Here is a 23,327-nt window from a genome sequence, read left to right as displayed (position 1 = left end):
AGCATGGTGTTTGACATGTGTAAGTACTCATGAAATGTTCTCTCTCTGACTCTGACTCTGGCTCTGGCTCTTTGTCTCTCTCTGTTTCTATCTCTGTGTGTCTCTGTCTCTCTTGGTCTCTGCCTCTGTCTTTCTGTTTCTCTATCTGTCTCTGTCTCTGTCTCTCACTCTCTCTCTCTCTCTGTCTCTGTCTTTCTGTCTGTCTCTCTGTTTCTCTGTCACTCATCTGTCTGCCCATCTGCCTGCCTGCCTGTCCATCCATCTATCCATCTATCTAACCAACAGAAAAAAATGGAGAGGGAGACTACAGAGAGTTGTAGGTTCTCCTTCATTAGAGAGAGATCTTTTAAATAAATATTGGATGATCATTTGTAAGAAAAGTTGGAGAAGAAATTATTATTCAGATGTGGGTTCTATTTTCTAGTAGGTGACCTTTGGGATTTCTCCCAACTCTAAGACAATATGATTAGGGAGGAGGGGGACAGCTAGGTGACTCAGTGAATAAAGTGCCACGCCTGGAGATGAAAGGTCCTGGGTTCACATCTGGCCTCAGACACTTCCTAGCTGTGTAACCCTGGACAAATCATCTAAGGCCAACTGGCCAAGCCCTTACTACTTTTCTGTCTTACAGTGGATATTTAGTATCAATTCCAAGACAGAAGTTAAGGGTTTAAAAAAAAAAAGACTATATTAGAAGCCTTGAATGTTAGAGAGTTGGAAAGGATCTTCAGTTGAATCAATTAGTCCAACACCCTCATTTTAAAGCTGAAGAAATTGAGACCACAAAGGAGAAGTGACCACCTGAAGTCACACAGGGAGTAAGTGCCTGATATAGTAAGAAACAGAGACACCCCCTGACTGACTGTAAATTCGGTGTAACCTTTGACCATGTACTTTCTCAATTCTTTCATTATAAAGATTCTCTGAGAATTTTTTCCCAAATGCTGAGGGAGAAAGAGAAGAGAGATAGAAATTGTGAGAGAAACTGGGGAAAAGAAATGGGATGATCTGTCATTTGGAGAAGGAACCGACTGGTCTCAAAGATAATTATGCCAAACGCCTTTTCTTTTCTTTTTTTTCTGAAACCCTTACCTTCCATCTTAGAATCAATATTGTGTGTTGGTTCCCAGACGGAAGAGCAGTAAAGACTAGACAATGGGGCTTGAGTGACTTGCCCAGGGTCACACAGCTAGGAAGTATCTGAGATCAGATTTGAACCCAGGATCTCCCATCGTAAGCCTGTATCTCTAACCACTGAGCAACCTAACTGCCCCCTAAATGCCTTTTCAATAGCCACTGACCCTGCCTCCATGGTTTAGAGGCTGAGTGATCTTTAATAATATCCCTCCTCCTTCTCATAAGAACAGAGACTGGCTTAGGGGAATTGAAATAGCTTTATGTGGAAACCTTCACTCACCCTATAAGATTGATCCTGAAGGTAAGTCTGGGATTATTGGATGGGATGGAAAGGATTCCATAAGGAGACTTTCTTAAGACTCCAACTGCTAATATCTTCTCTTTGTAAAGTATTGAATGTATTTATTGTATGTATACATACATGTATATGCATGTGATTGTGTATGTAGACACGTGCATGTGAATATCACAGGTATCATTATGTGTGTGCCTATGTGTGCATTTGTACAGATATCTATATGTATGTAATAGTGTTTCCTTCCCTAGAATGTAAGCACCGTGAGGGCAGGGACAGTCTCACTTTGTCTCTGTATCTAGCACAGTGCCTTACGCACAGAAAACGATAAATGCTTATTGATTGGTTGATCGTCAATATCTGGGACTGGGAATCGAGAGAGTGGACCATTGAGATGGTCAGTGGAGAATGTTGAGTCACAGAGCATCAAAACTTGCCTTTTTCCATATTTCTTTTAAGCTTTCCATATTTTTCAAAACATTTCCCTATTTCTATTTAAGCTTTTAGAAGGGATATTTATTTCAAAGGTACAGTAAGAACAAATGTATAAACAATGCCGCCCCTCACCCATCGACACATCACCACACCTGGGTGAGGCAATACTTACTCCATTTAGTTTTCTGGGAGGGAAACCACTCAAAACCCAGCTGAGTTCCCACATAGCCTTGGGCCTCCCATGTTCCTATCCAGGCGAAGCGTGACAAATGAGCCTCAGCCACTGCTGGGTTGTGTTCCAAATGTCAATCCCTATGGCTACTCTTTGCTCCGTGGGGCATTGATGCTGGAAAGATTTCAGAGCCCAGACTCAGTCCCCAAAGACAGGCCCTTTTATTAGTCTATAACCTTTTCCCTTACAGTGTGCTCTTTCACTGAACCCTATAAGTAAAAGGTGGTTAAAAATTTTTTTTTTATTTAAAAAAAAATATTTTTCTGGGAGCATCTGGGTAGCTCAGTAGATGAAGAGTCAGGCCTAGAGATGGGAGGTCCTGGGTTCAAATCTGGCCTCAGACACTTCCCAGCTGTGTGACCCTGGGCAAGTCACTTGCCCCTCATTGCCTAGCCCTTACCACTCTTCTGCCTTGGAACCTATATACAGCATTGATTCCAAGACAGAAGGTAAGGGTTTTAAAAAATATTTTTTCCATGTTTCCATGATTCATTTTCTTTCCCTCTCCTCTTACCTTCCCCCTCCTGGAGCTGGCAAGCAATTCCACTGGGTTGTACAAATGTTATCACTCAATACCTATTTCCATATTATTCATTTTTGTAATAGAGTACTCTTTTGAAACCAAAACCCCAAATCATGGACCCATATAAACAAGTGATAAGACATTTGTTTTTCTTCTCGGTTTCTACTATGAATAAGAGTTGTTGAGATTTCCTCAAGAGTGAATGAGAAAAAAAGAGCCCTAGATTGCTTATAGACTCAGAATATCAATACAGAAAAGGGTCTTAGGGGTCATCTAGTTCAATATCCTCATTGTACACATGGGGAAACTGAGGCCCCAAGAGACAAAATGAAGTCATTAAAGATCTCCTGGGGGGGGGGGGCTCAGAAGATAGAGCACTAGGCCTAGAGAGAGCAGAGGTCCTGGGTTCAAATATGGCTGCACACTTTCTAGTTGTGTAACTCTGGGCAGATCACTTAACCCCCATTGCCTAGCCCAGTGATGGCGAATCTTTTAGAGACTGAGTACCCAAACTGCAACCCTCAGGCTGGTCTGAGCCCCTGCCTTACCCCAGTCAGGGAAGGGAAGAAACTCTCCCATTGGGCTGTTGGTCAGAGGGGCAGGTGAAGTGAGAAATGTCCTCAGGCACCTGTGGAGAGGGGGAGGGGAGCAGCCCCATCCAGCATGTGTGCCATAGGTTCGCCAGCACAAGCCTAGTCCCTACTGCTCTTCTGCCTTAGAACCAGTATTTAATATTGATTCTAAGATGGAAAGTAAGGGTTTTTTTTAATCTCTTGGCATATTTCAGCAACCCTTTAAAATAATAATAATTTTTAAAAATTATTTCCTTTCTTCACAGCAACTCAGTGAGGTAGCTTGTTGAAATGTTATTCTCATTTTACAGATGAGGAAACTATGATACCCATTGAGGGTAAGTGACCTGCCTGTGGCTTCATAGCTAATAAGAGTTGGAACTGGAGGCAATTAGTTGGCTCCATGGATAGAAAGCCAGACTTAGAGAAGTAAGGACTTGGGTTCAAATTTGGCCTCAGACACTTCCTAGCTGTATGACTCTGGCCAAGTCACTTGACCCCCATTGCCTAGCCCTTATTGCTCTTCTGCCTTGAAACCAATACACAATATTGATTCTAAAACAGAAGGTAAGGGTTTAAAATTTTTAATTAAAATTTAATTTTAATTAATTTAACATTATATTACTTAATAAATTAAATGGATTTAAATGAACATTTTTAAAATTAAAAAAATTTTAATTGTGTTGAAACTAGAACCGAAGCCTAGATCTAGACTTCAAGTCCAATATTCCTTCCACTAATATTATATTATATTAACTTAATGTTGCAGCTCAGTAATGTAGTAGAGACTGCTGAGCCAATTCAACTGCAGACATAGCAGCTTTGTGACCCTGGACAGCATGTACCTGCACATTCTTGGTAGGGTTGTGGTGAGGATCAAATGAGATCATATTTATAAAATGCTTAGCACAGTGCCTGGTAAATAGTAGGTGCTATATAAATGTTAGTTATTCTTTTTAATGACATCTTCAGACTCCTCTCATTTCCCATCTCCATCCCCTGTCACTCTCCTTTGATTTCCTATTTTCCTTCATATTCCCATTCTCTAGATCCCTCCATCTCCTGGGCATTAGGGGCATGGAGTTGCTCTCAGAGCTGAGCATTCCTGTCAGCAGAACTATAAAGAACTCAGGAGCTGTGTAGAGAGAAGGTGCTCAGGGGTTGGGGAAAAGGAAAAAACCAAGGAGAAGAGGGTGAGGCAATGTCAGGTGATAGGGGAGACCTAGACAGGGACAATTGCATCTCTCCTTCCACAAAGGTTACTCCTCCTGGGTCAGCCCTTCCTCTTTCTCCTCTCAGAAAAATTCTCCATTCCCGGTGTGAGCTTAAGAGTGTGATACAAGGGGGCTGACAAATGGGGAGGCCTATGGGAAATATACTGCATCTGAAAAATGGTCAGAATAAGTTAGGTGGAATCACACTGAAGTCAAAGAGGTGAAGGGGAGGGAGGAGGGAAAGATGGGGGGGGAGAGAGGGAGGGAGAGAGAGAGAGAGAGAGAGAGAGAGAGAGAGAGAGAGAGAGAGAGAGAGAGAGAGAGAGAGGGAGAGGGAAAGAGAGAGGGAGGGAGGGAGGAAGGGAGAGAGAGACAGAGAGGGAAAGAGGGAGGGAAGAAAGGTGGAAGGAAGGGAGAGAGAAAAGATACAAAAAAGAAGAGAGGGAGGGATGAGAAGGGAAGTAATGAGAGAGATAAAGAGGAGAGAGACATACAGTGCATAGAGAAAGTAGAGGAGGAAGAGAGAGAGAGAGAGAGGAAAGAGAGGAGAGAGAAAGAGAGAGGATGGGGGTGGAAAAGAAGGGGAATGAGAGTAGAAGTAGTGTAGTGAGAGAGATAAAGGGAGGAAAGAAGAAAGAGAAAGAAAGAAGAGAGAAAGAAAAGGATAGGAGAAGAAAAAGGATGTTCTGGAAAAAAGAAAATGAGAAGGAAAGTAATGAGGAAAAAAGAAAGAAGGATAAAACCAAAAACAGGAAAAAGATAAAGAGGAGAGAGAAGTAGGGAGAGATGGAATAAAGAGACAGGAATAGAGAGAGAAGGGGGCAGAGAGGATTTAGAGTACAGAAAAGCAAAAGAGAGGAGAGGATAGGTAGAAAAAATAGAATAAGATGAGCGAGTAGAAAGGGAATCTTGAGGAGCCTGAAAAAGTCCTAACAAGAGCCCAGTCTCATTGAGGGCTGAAAATTTCCCACTGAACTGTCCCAACCCTGCGGCTCTCTCCAAGGTTCTGGCTTGCTAACCAGGAAACTGAAACCCAAGCCAGCCTACACATTGGCCCCAAGAGTACATGAGCTTCCAGCTGTTTGCCGAGGCCCTAAATCTTTGCCTATCCCTCAGCTGAGTCCTAAACTGTGGAAGGAGAGAGGAAACAATCCAGAGTAAGGAGTTTTCTGGAGAAAAAGCCCCCAAGAGAGCTGCCTCCTAACTTAGAATTTTATTATCTCAGAGCTCAAAGAGACTTCAGTTGTAAATTAATCCATTTCTAAACAGGAACCATCTCTAGAATATCCCTGAGAAGTGGTCATCCAGATGTTAATCCCAAGGATTCTGTGTCATGGGCACCCTTTGGCAGTCTGTTGAAACTTCCAGTCCCCTTCTCAGAATAATGTTTTTAAGTGTGTAAAATAAAATACATAGAATTACAAAGGAAACCAATTTTATTGAAATACAGTTATCAAACCTCTGCCCTATTTGAATATATCTGTTGATGAAGAACCCATTATCTTTAAAAACATTTTTTTTAGCCTTTACATTCCATTTTAGAATCAATACTATACATTGACTCTAAGGCAGAAGAGTGGTAAGGGCTAGACAATGGGGGTTGAGTGACTTGCCCAGGGTCACACAGCTAGGAAGTGTCTGAGGTCATATTTGAATCCAAGACTTCCCATAGCCAGGACTGACTCTATCCAAGCTGCTCTGGAACTCATTATCTTTTGAAACAATCTTTTTCACTTTGTTCTGATTGTTAGGCAATTTTGTCTCATGATAAGATGAAATCTGTCTCCTTACCTTTGACCTGTTGGTGAAAAAAAGATGTTATCTATGAATTCATAAAGTTCATTGTGACCAAATACTTTTTTAGTCTGTGCCCTTTTCCCTCCATGAAACATTCATAATTTTTTTCTGCCAGCATTAATTCTGGGGCCAGAATAATGCTTTTCAATGCATAAAGTAAAATATATAGCATCATAAAAGAAATGAGTGATATTTTCATGATTTTATATACTCATGTAAAATAGATATAACATGGTTTATTGTTCAGTTGTGTCCAATTCTTCATGATCCCATTTGGGATGTTTTTGCCAGAGATGCTGGAGTGGTTTGCCATTTCCATGATGGACTGGGTCTGGAGAGAGAACAGTCTAAAGACAGATGCATTGGGCCCTGGTGCTAGATGTAGATTTGTGCTAGATCTGCCATTCGCTTGATCTGTGAACTTGGATAAACGCTTCTCTTCTGGGCCTCAGTTTCTCCATCTGTAAAATGAGTGTTGTATTAGAGTAAGGGTTCTGAATCTTTTTGGTGTCACAGACTCCCTTTGGCAGTCTAGTAAAACCTTTGGATCCGTTTTCAGAATAATACTTTGGGTTTTAGTTTTTTTATTCCAAATTTTACAAAACTAAATAAACCAAGCATTTCCATGTGCAAAAAAAAGATTGTACATAAATGAAATACAAGTCTCTTAGATGTTTAGCTTGCTTTTCTTCATAACCACATAATAAATTCCACATGAAACTTTCAAAGCTTTCCTGCTTGCCTGTGTTTCTTTCTGGATATCCCATTCTCTTCTTCTTTGAAAAATAATAATAATTAATGTATTTAATAGAATTTATCTTCAAGTGTCCCAGCCCCTTTCTACCTTCTCACATCACAGCTAAAGTATCATCTGGGAGAGAGACATGTTTATACAACTTAAATCTTTCAAGTTTTTACCTTTCAGTTCCCTCTCAGGAGATAACATTCACAATTTTTTCTTCCAGTATTAATTCTGTGACCAGAATAATGCTTTTCAATGCATAGAATCACAAAATAAATGCATGATATACTTATGACTTCATATACTTATAAAAATTGGATTTTTTTTTGTTGTTGTTGTTCAGTTGAGTTCAATTCTTCATGATCGCATTTGGGGTGTTCTTGGCAGAGATACTGGAGTGGTTTGCCATTTCCTTTTCCAGTTTATTTTACAATTTTTTATTTTACAAATATTTACAAAAATATTTTACAATATTTTACAAATGAAGAACTGAACTAACCAGGGGAAAATGACTTACCTGTGGTCACATAGCCAGAAAATGGTCTGAGGCCAGATTTGAACTCATGAAGATGAATCTTCCTGACTCCAAACCCAATTCTTTATCCACTATGCCACCTCCCCAAATATCATGTATTTATCTATTTATAGATAAATCTATTTATATCACTTAAAACTGCACTGAGATTTTGGGGTTACAATTATTTAAAAAAACCAACCAACCAAAAGACTAATTTCACAAACTCTAAGGATTAAGAACCCCTAGATGATATAATCTCTAAAGTATCTTCCAGTCCTAACACCGCATGATCATATGGCGCCTCCATCAGAACAAACTTTGGGGTAGGGTTGACCATAGCTTTGGGATTAAGGCTAGGTGTGAGGTTAAGACCAAAGCAAGATGCCTTAACCCTTACACCCCTTACGCCCAACTCCTAACTCATCTCTAAACTATATATTCTGAATGCAGTGACAGGGGTAGAAAGCATTGAATATTTGGAACTCAAGGCCAGTCTTCAACAGTCCTCAGTTCTGGTAGCTTCTGGGTTTGGAGTCCTAGTTAAACCTTCTAGTGATTTCAGTGCCACAATGACTGAATTTCCAAGGGAACCGAAGGAAACTGGCTGAGCAAATAAGAATGGGGTCATGGGGGGGCAGAGGGAAGAGGGAAGCTTGGGAGAAAGAAGTTGGAGGGCACTGGGGAAACAAGGTTGCTGTAGAGGAAGCAGCTTCATCAGGGAAGGAATGGGAGAAAGAAGACATGATCTCATCTTGGTTCTTTCAACTTTTTCCTGTCCTCTCTAGGTGGGGCTAGGGGCTGGAACCATCTGAGCTATTTAATCCTCTCTGTCCCCTGCTTCACAGCTCTCTCTGCCCCTGACTGTCTCTGGACACACCAGCTGTTACCAGAGTCCCTTTGTCCAGAAGTGGAATGGGGGGGGGGGGGTGGCAAAGAGAAACTGATCCATCCATGACTGTAGCTTAATCCAGGGAAAATCAGCTAAAGTTTTGCAAAAGACTGAGGCGTCACCCAGGGAGACAAAGCTGTACCCAGGCAGCACCCAGCCCCTTGGTCCTAAACAGAAGCTGACTGACCAACTAGAACCTTCCTTTCCAGGGAGTCAAGGGCAGTTTGGGGTGGGTTGTCACAGATTGCAGAGCAGGCATTAGCAAGTCATCATGCAGCATGATGTTGTGGAAAGAAACCTGAATTTTGAGTCAGGAAACCTAGGATCAAATCTCAGCTTTGCTACTTTCTCCCCATAGAATCTTGGAGAATTCACTATACCCCCTCTGAACCTCAGTTTTCTCATCTGTAAAAAATAAAGGATCTGAGACAGCTAAGTGGCACAGAATACTAGAGTCAGGAGGACCTGTCTTGAAATCCTACCCTGGACACCATCTGTATGACCATGAACAAATCACTTAACTTCCTTGTGCCTCAGTTTCCTCGGATGTAAAGTTGGGATAATGAACCTAATTAACAGAGTTTAGGCAAAGACCAATTACATATATATATATATGTATATATATATATACATACACACACACATATATATATATATTTGTTGTTATTGTTCAGATGCTGTAGTTGTGTCCAACTCTTCATAACTCCATTTGGGGTTTTCTTGGCAGAGATACTGGAATGATTTGCTGTTTTCTTTTCCAGCTTGTTTGACAGATGAGGAAACTGAGGACTTTCTGTGAATCTATATGTTTATCTTTAGACAATACTCCGTTTCCCTCTAATCTGTAATTGTGGATAGAATAAGATTAAACCTGATTCATAGGTTCAGTTCACTTCCAGAGACAGACAGACAGATGGATAGATAGATAGATGGATGGATGGATTGGTTAGATAGACACAGACAGACAGACAGACAGACAGACAGACAGACAGATAGATAGATGGAAGGATGAATAGACAGATTTGTTCACCTCTTCTCAGGTCTCTTCTAACACTAACATTCTATGTTCAATGATTCTTAGAGTATTTTAATTGCCTTCTATATTCCTGCATCATGAATAGCCTGGTGTGGGAAAGCATAATGATATAGTTGCCTTTAAGCAGTTTATAACTGAACTAAGATTTCAAAACTTATACATAAAACAATTAGATAATTTAAAACAATTAGCAATTACTTATTGCTCAAATAGCTCACATTTATTTATTTTTAATCCTTACCTTCAGTTTTAGAATCAATATTGTATATCAGTTCCAAGGCAGAAGAGTAATAAGGCCTCGGCAATTGGGGTTAAGTGACTTGCCCAGGATCCCAAAGCTAGAAGTGTCTGAGGCTAGATTTGAACCCAGGACCTCCAGTCTCTGGACCTGGCTCTCAATCCTCTCAGTCAACCTAACTGCCCCAACTCACATTTATTTAGTGCTTTAAGGTTTACAAGGCATTTTACAGATGTATCTCAGCAACTCTTGAGAAGTTGGTGCTATTATTCTCTCTCTTTTTATAGGTAAGATAACTGAGGCAGACAGGTTAGAGACTTACTCAAGATTTACATAGCAAATAAATGACTAAGACTGAATTTGAATTCAGGTCTTCTTGATTCTAAGCCCAGTGCTCAATCTACTGCACCTCCTCCTAGCTGCTCTATAGATAATCTCTGTAGATAATAATGCATGCCTGGATACATAATCAAGTACTGAATGGTGCAGTAGAATCCAAGTATATATAATATACATATATTATATATATACATATATATAATAGATGAGAGAGAACTTAATGGGGAGTTTGCATGCTTGGGAAAGTCTTCATGGAGCAGGTGGAATAAGCTATCAATCAATCAATCAATCACTCAGCATTTATTTTCATAAGAATAGTCAATATTTATATAGTGCTTACTAGGTCCCAGGCAGGAAAGGAAGCACTTTACATTTGTTCTCTCATTTGATTCCCATAACAACCCTGAGATTCTCCCCATTTTACCCATGATGAGAGAAGATCACAGGCAGATTTGGTTCATGTGAGGAACGAGGGAGAAATTCCTAGCATAAGTAAAAGAAGAAATGGGCACAGTAAATAGAGAATGACAGGGAACAGGTCTGATGAAAGCAGTGACTGTGCATTGGAGCGACATGGTGAGATAAGATTTGAGGGGCAAGTTGGCTTGTGGCCAAAGAGGACCTTGAAGGCCACACTGAAGATTCTGGACTTGGTGTGATGGGCAGTGGAGAGTCATTGAATGTCTTTGACCAGGGGAGTGACTTTCAAGTAGGGTTTTAGGAACATTAGTGTGGCCAGGTGCTTTGGAGGAGGAAGAGATTCGAGGTCAATTACTTTTAGGGATTTTGGTAGGGCTGTGGTTCCATTAACCTTCTAGGGGTCTGTAGATGCATTTCAGATGGTAAAAAAAAAAAAATCCCATGCTTATTTTTGCTACCCTCTAACTGAAATTGAGCATTTCCTTCAATTGTTTAAAAACTTTTTTTTTTCTGATGAGCAGTATATAAGCTTCACCAGACTATCAATGGGGTCCACAACCCTCCAAAAGTTAAGAACTTCTGTTGTAGAGTCTTACTAAAGAATTCGAACAAAAAGATGTTCAGAGAACAACAAAATTTAGAGTCAGAAGGGGCCTTACTCACATCGTCTCAGGTAACTCCCTCATGTAGGAGGAAGAAGCCCAGAAAAATTCAGTGATTTGTTCAAGATTGCCTCGAGACAGGATTTGAACCTAAATCCTTCAGTTCCAAATATCGGTCTCTTTCTACCATAGCACCATGCCAACTCAGAGACTCCCAGCCAGCTAAATTGAAGAGCAAGATAAGAACAGATGGGACCATCGAGGTATGCAAGGACATGTGCCCCAGTCCTCCAGTGCTGCCCGTCTTCCTTGACTGGTAAGCTTAGTGGGGGTGCCCAGGTCTGCTGCTTGGGTAATGCCACCCCTGACTCTCTAGGATTAGGCAAGAAGAGGTCTCCCCCATCCTAAGGAGCTCCCTACTCCCCTCTGTGCAATGTTCCCCACCACCTTCCACCTTTTGTACAGCCTTCAGACAATTGCAACCTTAAGGTTAATAATTAACTTCTCTTTCACTTGGAAAAAGTGACCCAAAAGGAGATCTTGGAACTTGGAATTAATCAAAGCCTTTTCAGTCCCTCAGGAGCTTGTGGGAAGAGATTGGGTTTCAGGTGTGTGGGCATGAGGCATTAGGATGGCAGCAGGAAGGGGGGGAGGCTCGTCTGCTCCCTTTTTCCCAAGGTTGGCAAACTCTGCCACTCCCCAATTTGTCCCTTCCCCTGTCGTCCTAACCCCAAAGCCCAGCATCCATCCTTGTTTCCTACACATGACTGAAGCCAAGAACATAGCCACAGCACGAGGGGGAGCGAGTTCTCCTGCTTCTTGGGAAAGTCTTGCTCTTCCTGGCAGTCAGCCTAGCAGGACTGGCAGTATATGCCCTAACGTGGCAGAGATGGGGGCAGGAGGTGGGGAGGGGGAAGGATATGGCCCAGATTGGAGAACAAGAAAGAAAATGGTGGTGAATGGGGGACCCACTCAAGCAGTGTAGACCTCTAGGGGCTCCCACACCTCTGTGGTTCATGGGGCACTGGCTTGGGGTAGGGGGGAAGGGTGTTGGCCCAGGAGGCGGGGAACAGAGGGACAAGGAGAGCCAGGCTGTTGGTGCAGCCTGTCCTGAATGCCTAGGTAAATAACCTCATCCCACAGCACACATGTGTGTTTGCACAGAAGGACCTGAACTCACTCCAGGCCTTCCCTCTGTCTCCCCCCCACACCTGTCACACTCCACCCCATTCTGACCTTTCAGACCTTGTCACTTAAAGTAACCCAAGGAAGGGAGAGACAGCCAAAGGAAACCTTTTCCCCTCCTCCTTGTTCTTACCAACAATCTTTAGAAAGCTGGATTCCATTTCTAAGCTGGATTTTTATTCTGGTTCTGCCTGTGGGTCTGAAGACCTGGGTGGGATCCTCCTTAAACCTTCTTTTCCCAGAGTAGTTGGCAATTAGTTCGTTCATTCTCTGGCACTTTTTCTCTCCATAATCATGAATTATATGGCAAGGCAGAAGGGGGCAGGGGAAGACCTGGTCCCTGCATGTCTCCTTTTCTCACCTTCATGCCTGAAGGGATCCACTGCACCATCACAAAATGGCAGAATGCTGGAAGAGACCCGTAGAGATGGTGGAGCCCAATCTACCTCGTTTTCTCAATTCACTCCTTTGAGTTAAACATTGCCCCCCTTCTGGGCATTCTTTGGATCCTGGGTCAAGGAATGAGAGATTGAGTTCTTCATATTTTAGTGTGAATAAAAGTATGAAAGAATCATAGAAAATGTCACATATTTAGAATGGCAATGAACCTTCTTACAGGTCATTGAGTCCAATCTCTTCATTTTACTTATGAAAAAAATTGAGACCTAGAGAGATTTGCCTAGCTTCGGTAAGTGACTGAATGAGTGATCAGACCAGGTACTCTAGGGCCAATATTCGAGTCACTATTTTGTTTTTTGGTTGTTTCACTCATGATCAATTCCTTGTAGCCCCAGTTGGAGTTTTTTTGACAGAGATACTGGAGTGGTTGACCATTTTATTCTCCATCTCATTTTACAGATGAGGAAACTGAGGCAAACAGGGTATAATGAGTTGCTATGGGGCACACAGCTACTAGTTTGCTATTTCCTTCTCCAGCTCCTTTTACAGATGAGGAAACTGAGGCAAACAGGGTATAATGAGTTGCTATGGGGCACACAGCTACTAGTTTGCTATTTCCTTCTCCAGCTCCTTTTACAGATGAGGAAACTGAGGCAAACAGGATGTAATGAGTTGCTCAGGGGCACACATCTATTAGTTTGCTATTTCCTTCTTCATCTTTTACAGATGAGGAAACTGAGGCAAACAGGGTGTAATGAGTTGCTCAGGGGCACACAGCTATTAGTTTGCTATTTCCTTCTTCATCTTTTACAGATGAGTAAACTGAGGCAAACAGGGTGAAGTGACTTACCAAGGACACACAGCTAGTAAGAGTCTGAGGCCACATTTGAACTCAGATCTTCCTGACCCTAGGCCTGACACTATACTCTCTGTACCATGTAGCTGGTCAATATACCATGCTGATTGTTCTCTAAGCAGATAAGCAACCTATCCTCTTAAGAGGATGGGCAGTTAGATAGCCTCAGTCTAGGATAGGATTGACGAGAGAACAGGTTATTAGGAAGACCAAGAATAAAGTTTATTCATTTTACATAAGATGGTAGGAATCCTAGGTGTCCCAGTGGATAGCATTGGACTTATTAGCCAATCCTGGTCAAATTACTTATCATCTCAGCCTCAGTTTCCTCATCTGTAAAATGGAGATAATAGCTCCTACCTTACAGTGTTGTTGTGAGGATCAAATATAGTAGCATGTGCAAAGAGTTTTGCAAACCTAAACCTTGTTGCTGTTATCCAATGAGAGTTTTGAGGGGTCTGAAAAGGAATAATGAGGAATCCAAAAAGTTCTGTATTCGATTTTTATTTTATTTCTAGAATTCTCAACCTGATTTGATGTCAAAAATCAGTCCATCAGGATAGGTAGAAAGCTCAGTAGAAAGAGAGCCAGACCTAGAGATGGGAGGTCCTGGGTTCAAGTGTGACTTCAGATACTTCCAAGCTGTGTGACCCTGGAAAAGTCACTTCACCCCCATTACCTAGGCCTTTCCTCTCTTCTGCCTTGGAACCAGGAATGTTAAGATACATCACATAGAATGTCAGAGCTGGGAGGGACCTTAGAATATAGAATATTGTTAAGACATGGAACATAGAATGCTCTGGGTGCCACCCACAAAAAGCCAGTTGTTAAACATTTATCAACACATTCCTAGGTGTAGTACAATTAGAAGTTTCAGTTCTCTGTTTTGTCTCTGAGGCTAGAATAAGAGGAATAAGAGGAAACAGGTTAGGTTACATAGAAAGGCTTGGAGTTAGACTTCTGAAAACACTTCCTCATTTGTGTAGGCATGTGTGTGGTGTTGGGCTACTAGGATGGGTTATTCAGGAAAGAAAGAGAGAACCTTTTTTTTTTTTAAAAAGAAATAGATCAGGAGCCTGAGTTAGGAATGGTCAGTCCTTTACCACAAGGGCCTGCTTAACCTTGAGGCAAAAGGACAAACAAAAGTTCTGACTGGCAGAAGGATGGACAATACTGTTATATGATTTTTTTAAAAAATTGTTACTTTCTGTCCTAGAATCAATACTGGATATTGGTTCTAAAGCAGAAGATCGATAAGGGCTAGACAATGGGAGTTAAGTGACTTGCCCAGGGTCACACAGCTAGAAAGTGTCCGAGGCCAGATTTGAACCCAAGACCTCCCATCTCTAGGCCTGGCTCTCAATCCATTGGGCCACCCAACTGCCCCCAACAATACTATTTCTTGATGGTCTTTCTTGACTGAATGAGTAACGGGGGTAAGTCCAGAGGAGATCAGAGACTCTAGGACCACAGATTTGAAACTAGAAGGGACCCAGGAGAATTCAAATCTGTGCCCTCTAGCTCCTGATTCATGGGGAAATCGGTCTTGAAGGCAACCTGGTGTCTGTAAAGAGGAAGAGTGCGGATCTATCCACTGGGAGGCAGGATTACTGCCTCTGCCACTCACCTTGGCAATTTCCTTAATTTTTCTGAGTCTTAAGTTTCCTCAATTCTCACATGGGAATAATTGTAGCACTTCCTGCATCACAGGCTATTGTGAGGATCCAGTGAGGTCATGTCTGTAAACGACTTTGTTGAAGCAGTTCTATTCAGCAACGCAATTGATTAATTTCTATTAAGCAATATATGATTGTCTCATTATTATTCCCGTTATTGCTGCTGTTGGTGTGTCCCCCTCCGAGTTCGGCACCTTTTAAAATGTGTAGAACTGTCCTTCTCCAACGGGCCTCCCCTGGAGGTGAAGTCCTTTCCCCTCGGCTCCTTGATCTTGGTACCACATGCCCGAGACCGACCCGGAGATCCAGGCCGGAATGCATCGCCTCCTTTCACACTCTCTCCTTAGCCACGGCGCGTTTCCCTTTTCTAGTGCCTCGTCTGTGGCTTCCAGAGCTTGGCTGGGTCTTCTCAGTGCCCAATGACCCTGAAGCCCCTGAGCTCCCCCCTGCCTTCCCTGAGCCTGGCAGGGTACCTGGCCAGCCTCTTATCCCCCTAACAAGCTTAGCATCCCCTGCAGGGGGAGCAGGACTTTGGGGATGAAACTGAAATCCTTGTTCTTCTATCTTCCACAGACACCTCGGTCAACCTGAGTGGAGCCATGGGCAGCGCCAGCCCCGGCCTGAGTGCCCCACCACCAACCCGCCACCTCTTGCCTGACACAGGGCTAAGGACCAGCCTGGAAAAGGGGTCAGGGGCTGAGAGGAGAGGCTGGAGCCCCAGCCCCCCAGCCACACCTGAGCAGGGTTTGCCGGCCTTCTACCTCTCCTACTTTGATATGCTATACCCTGAAGAGGGAACCTGGGGTGGGAAGGATCCTGTCGATGGGGGCCGTGAAGAGGCCCCCAAGGAGCCAGAGCAGTGCCCCATCATCGACAGCCAGGCCCAGGGGGCTGGTCTAGACTACCCCCCAGGTAACCTGACCCTGGAAGAGCACTCATTAGAGCAAGTACAGTCCATGGTGGTCGGGGAGGTGCTGAAGGACATTGAGACTGCCTGCAAGCTGCTCAACATCACTGCAGGTGGGTCTCTGGGACACATGGGGAGGCTGGGGGCTGGGTGTTGGGGCAGGAGAGAGAAACTATCAGCCACTGAAGCCAGAAAAAGCCTCAGAGTGCTGGAAATGTGGGAGAGGGAGGAGGATTTCTCACCAAGTTTTGCCCATGTCCATCCCTACATATATCCCTTGATGGATACCCAAGATGGAAGCCTCATTCTCTGTCAAGTAGTACTCTTAAAAAAAAAATCAGCCTCATCTATGCCGCCCATAAACTCATTAAGTCACAAGGGTGAAAGGAAACTTGGGCCAGAATGTGGAATATTGGGGAAAGGTCATTAGAACTTAAAATGTCAGACTGTCAGAACTGGAGGGGCCTTAGAACATAGAACATTAAGACATAGAATGTCGGAGCTAGAAGGGACCAAAACTATAGAATGTTGTTAAGACAAAGAACATAGAATGTTTGGGCTGGAAAGTGTCTTAAAGAAGAGAAAGAACATAGAATGTCGGAGCTAGAAGGGACCAAAACTATAGAATGTTGTTAAGACAAAGAACATAAAATGTTCGAGCTGGAAAGTGTCTTAAAGAAGAGAAAGAACATAGAATGTCGGAGCTAGAAGGGACCAAAACTATAGAATGTTGTTAAGACAAAGAACATGAAATGTTTGAGCTGGAAAGGACCTTAAAATGTTTTTAAAAATATAGAATGTCAGAACTGGAAATGACTTTTAGGGAATCCAGTCAAATCCTCTTACTTTTTTTTTTTTTTTAAAGGAGGGAACTGAGATCCGTTATGGGAGCTAACTTATTGTCTCCTTTTATGCTCTCCCCATTTGAGATTTCTTTTCCATTGCAGTCCACTCTTGGTGCATAACCTAATAATGTTCCCCATTGCAGAGCTTGAAGAAGCCATCCCAGGCAAGAAAGGAATCCATTCCTTCAGCAGAACCCCAAACACAAAGCTGTCTGGACTCTTTTTTCAGTGCCTTCTAATTCATGCCACACCCCAGAGTTCCTCGACCCAGAGACTTTAGACTGGGCTAGTTAGTTCCAGAAGCTATGCTGGTCTCTGGTTAGAGTAAGGAGATCTCTGGGTAAGATTCCCGAGCCCTGTAACTTGGCAATTCTGCACGATCTAAGCAGTGTGGTGTGGTTGAAAGAGCGCTGGTAATGGGGTCAGAAAATCTGGCTTCAAGCCCCCACTCGGTTATTTACTGAGCTGGGTGATGTTGGGTCTCTTTGTGCTCTAAAGATCCTATAAAATGGGGATAAAGAATATGTGCCCTGCCTTGCTTGATGGGGGGTGGGGAGGAAGGGTGGACAGAGGTGTAAGTCAGAGAGGATCAGACTTAGTCACAAGAACAGTGCAGGGATCCCAGCTGTTCTGGGGGGCTCATGTGAGATCTTTACCTCTCTCAGCCCTGGTTTCCCTTTTTTTTTGTAAAATGAGACCAGCTGGCACCACTGAGGTCCCAGGAAATGCTGAAACCTTAATGCAGTTATATCAATGTGAGTTGTGAATTGTGTCAGACTGACAAGTTGGCAATTCCGGAAGGTTGTGTGTCAGTTTAGAGAAAGAGAATGCTGGAGGATCTGTTTTCTGTTTGTTGACACGGACCTGGGTATCTCCATGCATTTTGTGACTTCATTTCTCTTTCAATCATTTAATGCAAATACCTCTGAGTGGCTAAGTGGTCCAGTAGATAGAGCAGCAGGAATGGGATCAGGAAGTCTTTATCTTCTCAAGTTCAAATCTGGCCTCAGACATTTACTAGCTGGGTGACCCTGGGCAAGTCACTTCACCCTGTTTGCTTCAGTTTCCTCATCTGTAAAATGAGCTGGAGAAGGAAATGGCAAATTACTGCACTATCTTTGCCAGGAAAATATCAAGTGGGGAAGGAAGAGTTGGACATGATTGAAAAATGACTGAACAACAACAACCTGGGCAAGGTACTGGAGAAATGAAGACATATGTGATGAAGTATGAGCCAGATGAAATAGGAGATGAGCCAGGCTCGCTACCAGCTAGGGGCTCTCATTCCAATTAACCTTTACTTGCAGATATCCAAAGATGTACGGGTGCAGCCACTCCATTCTCTCCCCTTATTGCTGCTACTATCCCTTGCCTTTCCTCTTCTTTTTCCCCAGGATTCACCTTCGTATTTTTTTAAAAGGATTTCTTTCTTAGCACTTAAGGGATAGGAATAAAAACAAAAGTTTCATAGAAGAAAAAAAAAAGCCTGGGACCAAGCCTAAAATCACCTAATTAACCATTAATAATAGCATAAACTCTGAGCTCAATAGCTCTGCCCTTTCCATCCGATGATTATTGTTCCTATAATTTCTATTGTTATAATTAATAACAATTGTCATTCAATCACATCTGACTCCTGACTCCACATTTGGGTTTTGTTTTTTAGTTTTTATTTTATTTTTGGAAAAGAGTGGGGCTAGATAGCTCAGTGGATAGAGAGCCAGGCCTACAGATGGGAGGACCTGTGTTCAAATTTGGTCTCAGACACTTCCTAGCTGTGTGGCCCTGGGCAAGTTGTTTATTCCCCAATAGCCTCACCCTTGTGGCTCTTTGGCTTTGGAACTGATACTTAGTATTGATTCCAAAAAGAAAGAAAGAAAAGATACTGGAGTGACTTGCCATTTCCTTCTGCAGCTCATTTTACAAATGAGGAAACAGAGGCCAACAGAATTAAATGACCTACCCACAGTCACACAACTAAGACATTTTTGAGGCCAGATTTGAACTCATGTCTTCCTGACTCTGGACCACTACCCACTGCGCAATCTAGCTGCTCATTAATAACAATAACTTATAGCATGAATTATCTGGTGCCCTAATGTTTGAGAGATTGGTTTTCTTCTCTGCCTCCTTGTGCAGGAGGTAGTGCAAATTTTATTATCCTCATTTTATACATGAGGAAACTGAGGCTCAAAGAATAAAGTGATCTGTCCATGACTGCACAGCTAGTAAGTGTCAGAATCTGCATTTGAATTTGTGAAGTCTTTTGGGCTCCAAAATCCAGCGTTCTTCTCATCAAGTTGCTCTAAAGGAAACAATTTGAAAATCGTAGAGGACTGGAATAATATTATTTGTAGCATACTATTTATGTGGTATAGTCTTTATGTTGATAGATGTGTGTGTGTGTGTGTTTGTGTGTGTGTGTGAGTGTGTGTGTGTGTGTGTGTGTGTGTGAGAGGAGAGAGAGAGAGAGAGAGAGAGAGAGAGAGAGAGAGGATACATTGTAGTCTAGTATTTGTAGTATAGGTAGCATTACCCCCTGCCAATTGTTTTTCCTATCCTCCCAAACAATCATCTTTATCCTGACTCTGTTTATCCCTTTTAAAGCTTTCCCCTAGTTACCTTCCTCTTACATCTGCCTAATAGTCCTGGAAGAAATCACACACCACATGGACCAAGTCCACTCCAAAAGATGTTATCTGACCTCAGCAGGGCTCTCACCGCTGTATGGCTTCTATTCTTACTTAATTGACTCCTTCATGATGCCCACAGTGGCTATTCCAAAGTCTCTGCTCAAGCCTCTCATTCCTCTCAGCAGAGGACTTCATTTCAAAATATAAATCATTTTGCTATGACCGTTCTTTCTCCTGCCTCCCATTCTATACCTCGAAACCTCTTGTCATCATTTCCTATTCTCTTCTTTAAAACAAACAAACAAACAAACACCTCTTACACTCTCTTAGAATCAATACTGAATATCAGTTTCGGAAGCAGAAGAGTGGGAAGGGCTAGGCAATGTGGGGTTAAGTGACTTGGCCAGGGTCACACATCAGCTAGGAGATGTCTGAGATGGAATTTGAACCCAGGACCTGCAGTCTCTAGGCCTGTCTCTCAATCCACCAAGCCACCTAGCTTGCCCCTCTATCCTCTTCATCTGCTCCAGCCCCTGATGAAGAGGTGGCCCTTCTCACCAGGGCTAACTCTGTTTTTTGCCCATTTAGCCTCCTCTGCTAAACTGCCAGCTTGATTAGCTTTGCTACAGTTCCTAATTTTCAGTTCCTTCCTATCTATTGGCTCCTTCTCTGATGTTCATCAACATGGCCAGGTCTTCCTCACCCTTAAAAAACCCTGCCATCTCCTGAAGCTATTGTCCAATATATTTCTCCCCTTTCCTCTCCTCTCACTTCTCTGCTTCTCTTCTAATCTAGTTTCTAATCTCATCACACAATTGAGCTAGTCTCTTCATGTTTACTAATGGTCTTTTAATTACTTACTAGGATTAATTACTGACATTTCTCTCAGACCATAACTTTCTTGACTTTTCTAAGCATCTGATGAGCAATTCTTCCTTCTGGATACTCTCTCTTTTTGTGGTTTCTTTTCTTTTTCTTTCTTTCTTTTCTTTCTTTCTTTCTTTCTTTCTTTCTTTCTTTCTTTCTTTCTTTTTCTTTCTTTCTTTCTTTCTTTCTTTCTTTCTTCTTTCTTTCTTTCTTTCTTTCTTTCTTTCTTTTCTTTCTTTCTTTCTTTCTTTCTTTCCTTTCTTTCTTTCTTCTCTTTCCTTCTTTCCTTCCTTTCCTTCTTTCCTTCTTCCTTCTTCCTTCCTTCTTTCCTTTCTCTTTCTTCTTTCTTCTTCCTTCTTTCTTTTCTTTCTTTCTTTCTTTCTTTCTTCTTTTCTTTCTTTTCTTTCTTTCTTCTTTCTTTCTTTCTTTCTTTCTTTCTTTCTTTCTTTCTTTCTTTCTTTCCTTCTTTCCTTCTTTCCTTCTTTCTTTCTTTCCTTCTTTCCTTCTTTCTTCTTTCTTTCTTTCTTTCTTTCTTTCCTTTCTTTCTTTTCTTCTCTTTCTTTCTTTCTTTCTTTCTTTCCTTTCTTTCTTTCTTTCTTTCTTTCTACCCTTATCTTCCTTCTTAGAATCGCTTCTGTGTATTGGTTCCCACAGAAGAGCAGTAAAGCTAGACAAAGACCTGCCCAGAGTCACACAGTTAGGAAGTGTCTGAGGTCACATTTGAACTCAGGACTTTCTGGCTCTGGGTCTGGCTTTCCATTGCCTGACCCATCTAGCTGCCTCCTCTGAGTTTGAGTGCCCAGAGGGCAAATTCAAGCTGTCTGTGAGCCCCAGATTATGGAGAGAGTTTGAGGGAGAAAGTGCTTGCTTTGGGCAGCTGGACAGAGAGGTGGGACATACAAAAAATGTCTCCAGGTGCTGGGAAGAGGGGAAACAGAGCATCTCCCTGAGTGCCAGCTTTGCATGTGTGCCACATCTTCACCAACACTGTTAGGAGTTCAATGATCATCTCTAAGAGATCATTCCAGTTTATATATTCAGTCCTTGTCCCTCTCCTGAGCTTCAGGCTCATATCCCCAATAACCTATCTCTTTTCATATCACCAGCAGTTGTCAGTGACTGACTTCATAAATATTTAGTGATTGACCTGTTGGACATCTCCAGTTTCCATAAGGCATCTTGAGATTCATTCTACATGTCCAAAGGAGAGCTTATTATCTCTCCCCACCAACCCATCCTTCCACCTATTTTTCCTATTTCTGACAACTCCTCTAGTCCCTGAAACGTACAACCTCACAGTCATTCTGGACTCTTCTCTTCCCTGTCTCTTACCCCTCTGCCTATCCAGTTTCTAATTCTTGCCAGTTCTCTTTATCTCAACAACATCTCCTCTCTCCATTCCTTTCTCTCTACTCACATACACACAGCTCCCTAGTGCAAGCTTCATTCCTTCTAGCCTGGACTATTATAATAGCCTTCTGATTGTTCTCTTTGCCTCCAGTCTCTTCCCCTCTAATCCGACTTCCACACAGCTGCCAAAATAGTAATCCTTTTGAAGCACAGGTTTAATCATGGCACTCTCCTGCTTGAAAAATGTCAGTGGCTGCCTATTGCCTCCAGGATAAAATGCCCATTCCCTCATATGGCATTTTAATTATCTGACTCCTGTCTGTTTTCCAGATTCATCTTACATTATTGTCATTCAGTCCTTTCAGTTGGCCTCCTCCTGACCCCATTTGGGGTTTCTGGCAAGGATACTGGAGTAGTTTGCCATTCCTTCTCCAATTTATTTACAGATGAGGAAACTGAGGCAAACAGGGTGAAGTGACTTGCCTAGGATCATAGAGCTAGGAAGTATCTGAGGCTGGATTTGAACTCACATCCTTCTGATTCCAGTCCCGATGTTCTCTCCACTGCTTTACTTACTTCATCTCACAATAGTCTTCCTCATATTCTTTATGATCCAGTCAGACTGGTTCCCTGTACATGACATTCCATCTCAGTCTCTGTGCTTTGCCCAGATTATCTTGGCATTTGATCCTCCCTCACCTCTATCTCTTGAAATCTTCAGCTCCCTTTGAGGCTCAGCTCGAGTGTTACCTCCAACACAAGACATTTCCTGATTCTCTGGAGTCATTGAGGCTTCCTCTAAAATTACTTTTAATTTCTTTGTACATAGTTATCTGTTATTTCCTTCTTGAAGAACTAGGTTGTTTCCCCCCAGTAGAATGGAAACTTCTGGAGAGCAGGCACTGCTTTGTTTTTTTGGTCATTGTGTTCCCAGCCACTAGCATCATGCCTAATGCATAGATGGCATTTACCAAAAGCTGGTTGATTAAATGAATCACTTAAGATTTCTAGCTGAAGGGGTAGGGGGCAAAGAAATATTTATAAAGCACTAGCTGTGTGCCAGGCATTATGCTAAGTGCCTTCAATTAATATTTAGCCACTGGATCCTCACAACAGACCTACTAGGGAGATGCTATTATTATCCACATTTTAGCAGTTGAGGAAGTTGAGGTCAAACAGAGGGTTGAGTGACAAGGGAGACACGGCTAGGTTAGATTTGAACTCAGAGGGCATAGAGTGGATAGAGAGTGAAGCCTGGAGACTGGGAAGTCTGGGTTCAATTTTAGTCTCAGACATTTCCTAGCTATTATGGCTCTGGGTAAGTCACTTAACCCCAATTGCCTAGCCCTTGGAATTGATATCTCGTATTCTAAGATAGAAAGTAAGGATTAAAAATAATTTTAAAAAAAGATTTAAATTCAAGACTTCCCTGACTCCGGTCACCATTCTATCCACTGAATCACCAGCTGAATTAGTGAACCACCGAATCACTGAATAGCAATGAGGAAACTGAGGCAAATAGAGGTTAAATAACTTGTCCAGGAAATCTAGGTGGCATAGTGGATAGAACATCAGATCTGGAATCAAGAAGAGCTGAGTTTAAATCAGACACTCTCCTCTC

At 42.4% G+C, this 23,327-nt stretch overlaps 1 protein-coding gene across 4 annotated transcripts in view; it reads left to right on the top strand.

The window, feature by feature from the left end:
• Positions 1–23,327, top strand: part of SPDEF (SAM pointed domain containing ETS transcription factor) — a 53,673-nt gene that overhangs the window by 12,846 nt on the left and 17,500 nt on the right. For all 4 annotated transcript variants that reach the window (XM_007483705.3, XM_001369752.4, XM_007483704.3 and 1 more), the window contains exons 2-3: positions 11,181–11,304; positions 15,678–16,124. In XM_007483705.3, the coding sequence (XP_007483767.1) occupies positions 11,238–11,304; positions 15,678–16,124 (514 nt within the window). In that variant the 5' untranslated portion in view covers positions 11,181–11,237. The remainder of the gene's footprint in view (positions 1–11,180; positions 11,305–15,677; positions 16,125–23,327) is intronic.

The sequence above is a fragment of the Monodelphis domestica genome, chromosome 2 (assembly GCF_027887165.1).
Source record: "Monodelphis domestica isolate mMonDom1 chromosome 2, mMonDom1.pri, whole genome shotgun sequence".
NCBI lineage: Eukaryota > Metazoa > Chordata > Mammalia > Didelphimorphia > Didelphidae > Monodelphis > Monodelphis domestica.
This window is presented reverse-complemented; position numbering and strand designations above follow the sequence as displayed.